The sequence below is a fragment of the Crocuta crocuta genome, unplaced genomic scaffold (genome assembly GCF_008692635.1).
Source record: "Crocuta crocuta isolate KB4526 unplaced genomic scaffold, BGI_CrCroc_1.0 scaffold89, whole genome shotgun sequence".
Classification (NCBI taxonomy): domain Eukaryota; kingdom Metazoa; phylum Chordata; class Mammalia; order Carnivora; family Hyaenidae; genus Crocuta; species Crocuta crocuta.
The window spans coordinates 10,796,089-10,801,456 of NW_027551559.1; the positions used below are offsets into that span (position 1 = coordinate 10,796,089).

Sequence of the window (5,368 nt, forward strand, 5' to 3'; positions counted from 1 at the left end):
CCCCCGGGAGTGAGTCCCCCCACTGGAGGGAGCAGGCCGGGCAGGTCACACCCACAGGACTTGGGCGCTTGTCCTGGGGTCTGTCCTGTCCCGGTCGCGGCCCCTCTGTCCCTTCGTCGGCACACGCGTCCTCCGATGTCGGGACGTGCCGCTGTGCCCTCGGTTCCGTACCGCACAGGGCGCTCGTGTCTGGGGACAGCTCCATAGCTGTGTCCCAGGGCACCGGGTCCCGTACCAGAGGCCCGGCCGTGCAGGTGTCCCTAGGCCTGGTGACAAATTACCCAAGTGGGGGCTTCGAAGGGCAGGAGCCCGTGCCCTGCTCTGGAGCCAGGAGTCCAAGGCCGGGTGCCCGAGGGCCGCCCTCCCTCCAAGGGCCTCCAGGAACCTCCTTCCTCCCTCTTCCGACTCCTGGTGGCCCCATGCCCTCGTCACCGGCCACCTCTGTGTGTGTCTCTTGCGGGGCCTCCTCTTCAGACCCGTAACCGATCACATCTGCAAACACCCTTTTCCCGAAGAAGCTTTCGTTGGCAGGTTCCGGGGGTTCAGATGTGGACGTGGGGTGACACGTTGGCTCCAGGCTTCTCTCCTCAGAAGTGTCTTCCCACGTTCAGACCCTCTTTCCAGACAAGAGCCCTCCTCTTGGTGGCGGGAGTGCTGACCCCGCCCCCAACAGGGGCCCCTGTGGCGCGTGGCAGGGCTGCCTGAGTGTCCTGGAGCGCCCGTGACAGGGCCCCAGGCCGGGGGGCTAAAGACGGCAGGTGTCCACCATCCGGGGCCAGAAGTGCAGAGCGCAGATGTGGGCGGGGCAGGTCCTCGGGGATCTACGCAGCCCCCGCAGCCCCCGGAGGGTCCCCAGTCCTTGGTCTCCCTTGGCCTTCTCCCTGCATGCGTGTCTGCATCTTCCCCCTGTCTTGTGAGGACCCTGGGCCTTGGCCGGGCCCCCCCTCCTCCAGCCCTGAGGACCCTGGGCCTTGGCCGGGCCCCCCTCCTCTGGTACCACCTCATCTTACCTTGAGTACATCGCAGATGCCTTGTTTCCAAATGAAGTCACAGTCATAGGTCCCTGGGGTTAGGATGACAGCCTGTGTTTTCGAGGGACACAGTCTGCCCATAATAGGGGCTGATGGGATTTAAGCCATGTGCCTGGGCCCTTCTGACCCTGGAGCCTCCCCCCACGCCCCTCCTCTGCTAGCAGGGGTGGGGTGAGCCTTGTCCTCTCACCTGATCCTGAGGCCCAGGCCTGCAGATGCTGTGCCACCGTGGACTTGCGGGGTGCGGGGCTGCACGCCATCGTGGCGGGGGGTGTGCTCGGTGATGCCCGGTGCCCTCAGGATGAGGCCCTGACCTGCGGCCCACCCCTGGGGACCCCAGGCCTGTGGCAGAAGTGGCCCGTCCCCACACGCGTGCCCCCCCTCCCTCGCAGCTCTGATCAAGTACATACGGCCGGTGTTCGTGTCGCGGTCGGACCAGGACTCCCGCAGGAAGACGGTGGAGGAGATCAGGAGGCGGGCGCAGTCGAACGGGCGGTGGCCGCAGGTAGCTCAGTCTCGCTCGCCTTTTGAGCAGATTTATCTGGAAAGACGTGAACTTAGAGGTAGGGCTGGGCGGTGGGGACCCAAAAGGCCAGAACCTTCCTTCCCGGGGGGCTGGATGTGTTTGGTTTCGTTTTATTTTTGAGTGTGTGAATTCAAGATTGTGTTAAGCTGAGGTACTTTGGGTCCTGAAATTTTAAAAGTAAAAGATGTAAGGAGACCACTGTCACGTGCATCTCGAGTTCCCAAAGCCTCTGTGTTGAAGTGCGTCTCCCCGGAAGCTCTAAGCGGTCAGAAGCCACGCCGCCGCGCTCCAGCGGTAGCGGCCCCGTGTCCGCGCAGCGCAGGGCTCCCGAGGGCACGCGCTGCCCAGCCGCGTGGCGCCCACGCCCATGTCGGCCATCGGGGGCCTCGCTCATCCTGTGTGTCTTCCAGCCGACACCAAGGGGCTGGGATCCACGGGACTCTCTGGGTTCTGGATGCTCAGAAAACACTGGAAGGCCTGGCTCCCAGGACCCTGTGCCTGTGGGCAGCCCCGGGGGCCGTGACCTCCAGGGTGCCTTGGCTGCTGCCCCACGGTTGAAAGCGGCTGTGGGGGGGGAAGTTTAGTTTGTATCATGTTGCTGGGGTGTGAATCCGAGTGATTGGAGCTCTGGGGGGGCCGTGTGTAACCCCCGTCTGTGGGTGTTGCTGGTCGGCCCAGCCCGCGTCCCTGTGGGCGCCTGCTCCGTGCTGGTGGCAGTCCTGTGGGCAGCACCAGGGCCTCACAGCAGCTGTGAGCACCCCCTTGTGAGCACACCCCTTGCACGCTCGAAGGAGTCCCGTGCTGTGATGCTTCCAAATTTTAGCAGAACGTCCGCTCGGAAAGGAAGTCCGTGGACGCCTTCGTCTTGTGTCCCTCCTGTTTCAACAGAGCAGATGAAACGTGCGAAGTAGAAGACAGATTGTATTCTGAATTGTGTCTCAAGGTTGACTTTTTCTTTTCATTTCAAGATCATGATTTTTCCAGAAGGAACGTGTACCAACAGGACCTGCCTAATTACCTTCAAGCCTGGTACGTAGTTTTCTTTTCTTTTTTTAAAAATTTTTTAACATTTTATTTATTTTTGAGAGAGAAAGAGAGAGAGAAAGTGCAAATGGGGGAGGGGCAGAGGGAGAGGGAGACACAGGATCTGAAGCAGCTCCAGGCCCTGAGCTGTCAGCGCAGAGCCCGACGCAGGGCTCGAACCCACGAACTGTGAGTTCACGACCTGATCTGAAGTCGGACGCTTAACCGATGTAACCACCCAGGCGTCCCTGTAGTTTTCTTAATTCTACAAAGAATGTGCTCCCACAGCGCCTCCCACATTTCCCACAAAAGCGCCCCGGGCTGGAGGGGCTCCTGGGTCCGCTTCCTGCGGGACGGAGCTGCCAGCCCGGGGTTTTCCCGAGTTCACGGCCGGCAGCCGCGTCCAGGCGCCCTCAAGACTAGCGACCAGGAGGCGAGGCAGAAAAGCTCACGTTAACCCCGAGGGTGGTGTGAGGGGCGCCGGCGCGGGCCCGGGACCTGAGACACCGCCCTCCTCCGCAGGTGCGTTCATCCCGGGGGCCCCGGTCCAGCCTGTGGCGCTGCGGTACCCAAACAAACTGGTAAGTGTTTTCCCAGGGCCGCCATTTACCCGCAAGTGAGAATCTGAAGGTGTTTCTTGCGCCTTTCCCAATCTCCCGACGTTCCGGAACACTTCGGTTCTGGAACGTGAAGTCCTGACTCCGTGGGTGGTGCCCTTCCTCCCTGACGGGTCCTGACGTTTTCATGGGAGACAGCGCCTGCCCCCCCCCCCGCCCCGGCCCCGTCCGCAGTAGCCTTTGCTGCCCGTGCAGCCGGGAAACGTTAACGTGAAGCGTATTTAACTTCTGAAAGGCTGGAGGCTGCGGGAGGGAGAGCAGCGAGGGGACTCGGTATTCACGCCTTTCCTGGGCGTCTGGCTCCGGGCAGAGGTGTCTGCTGCCAGGGCAGAGCAGAGCAAAGGCAGGCGCGTGTGGCGCTCAGAGCGCCTGGGTGATCTTGACCGACCCCCAGCCCAGGGCGGCCGGGAGCCCGGACGAGGCCTCGGCAGCTCCCGGGCACGGCCCCCCACGGCCCCCGCCGCCACGTCTGTCAGAGCAGCTGCAGCTGTCCCTTCCCCCAAAGCCCGGGGACCTGCCGCTCGCGTCAGGGGCTTCCCCTCGGGCGCTGGTGCTGCCCGCTGCGCCTCACCTAGCCATGACTCCCGCCGGGGGCACGTCCTTGTCCCTCGAGGGGCGTCGGGCTCTCGTGGCCAAGACCGGTCCCCAGGGCCTCGTGTGCTCGGGCCTGCCTGGGCGCTGGGTGCCCTGGGTGTGTCTTGCCGGAGGCCACGGGAGGCGGGCTTACTCCCCTGAGCTCTCTCTCTGTCCCGGTGTGTTTTCGTCACAGCAGAAAGGAAACTCCGCAGTCACAGCACAGTGGGGTCTGGAGATGCTGGTGTAGATTGTGGCAGGATTATGGGCGACATCTGTGGGCATGAGGCACCTGGGGTCCTGGGCTTGCACACCAGACCCCGTGCCTGTGGCCTCAGACGGGCACAAACGGGGCTCCCAGAGCGGTCAGCGAGCAAGCCTCAGAAGCAGTAGACACACGCGCTGGCAGGTGGCGCGACCTTGCGGTGCGTACCTGCACAGGCGTGTGCGTCAGCCGTGTGTGAGAGTGAGGCGCTCCGTCGGCAGCGTGTGGAATTCTAGGTTTTCCACTTTTTAAGTTTGTTTCCTCAACGTATTTCAAGCAAGTTGCCTTTCTCGGCTTCTTCTAGCAGCATTCGGCGTGGCTGCTTTGCACTCTCTCCTCTTGGCCTGTGTCGTCGTCTTCAGCTGCATAATTTCCGGGAAAGCCACCACTGACCGCCCTGCGCCCGGGCCTAAGTGCAGGGAGGGGGCGGGCCGGGCCTGCGGCCGCAGAGGCCCCTGTGGCGGGTGGGTTTCAGGAGCCCCTGGGAAGCGAGCGGGTGGCGTCGGGACTTCAGAAGAAGGAAGCCCACGTGGGGGACCCGCGTCAGGGTAGAACCAGGGTGTGCGTCCTCTGACGCCCCCACCCGGCTGCTGGCACAGCACCTAAGACCGAGGGTGGGGTGCTGGGAGTGCTTAGGCCCTGCGGGGGGGGTGTCTCGCCCCTTCTCGCGGCCGGAACCTCGGGGGCAGGGGTAGGTGTGGGTTGGAATGAGCCTCACGTGGCGGGGCGGCTCACGAGGCCCCTGGACCGAAGCCGTGGGGACAGTGACCGAGGGGAGGCCACGTCTCAGGTGGACATCAGGTTTGCTGGCCTTGAAGCCGTGGGGTGGGGGGCGTGTCCGGAGTGGCCCGGAGGCTATAGCCTCCCACCAGCCCCCAGTCCGCGTAGACTGGGGAGACGGGACTCCAGTGTCCCGGTGAGAGACGGGCAGGTCGAGGCCAGGGCGGAGGGCGGGCGCGCCGTGGAAAGAAGGGCCCACGCGGGTCGGCTGTGATTCATCCTGCTCCTTTCTCGCCCCCAGGACACCATCACGTGGACGTGGCAAGGACCCGGAGCGTAAGTGAGATGCAGCGCACTCTTGTGCGTCGGGGGCTGCTCGTGTGGCCGGCCTGCGTTCTGGTTGCTTCCGCAAACGTGGGAGCTCGCACCCGGGCCCCTCTGCTGTTTGACAGCAGTTACGTTCTGCCCCGTGTGCAAACTGGGCGTACAAGCCAGGCGTGGCTCCCGCTCCCGGGTTCCAGGACCTGAGTCCCTTGTGGGAAAGAACCGGCAGCGTCTCCTTCCCCCTCGTGCCTGTCAGTTCCGTGACCACCGTCACATCCTAGGAAGGTTC

At 63.7% G+C, this 5,368-nt stretch overlaps 1 protein-coding gene across 1 annotated transcript in view; it reads left to right on the forward strand.

Moving 5' to 3' along the window:
* LPCAT1 (lysophosphatidylcholine acyltransferase 1) overlaps window positions 1-5,368 on the forward strand; it is a 39,819-nt gene that overhangs the window by 15,477 nt on the left and 18,974 nt on the right. The window contains exons 4-7 of the mRNA XM_077749391.1: window positions 1,424-1,536; window positions 2,526-2,586; window positions 3,103-3,161; window positions 5,057-5,091. Of these exons, the coding sequence (XP_077605517.1) occupies window positions 1,424-1,536; window positions 2,526-2,586; window positions 3,103-3,161; window positions 5,057-5,091 (268 nt within the window). The remainder of the gene's footprint in view (window positions 1-1,423; window positions 1,537-2,525; window positions 2,587-3,102; window positions 3,162-5,056; window positions 5,092-5,368) is intronic.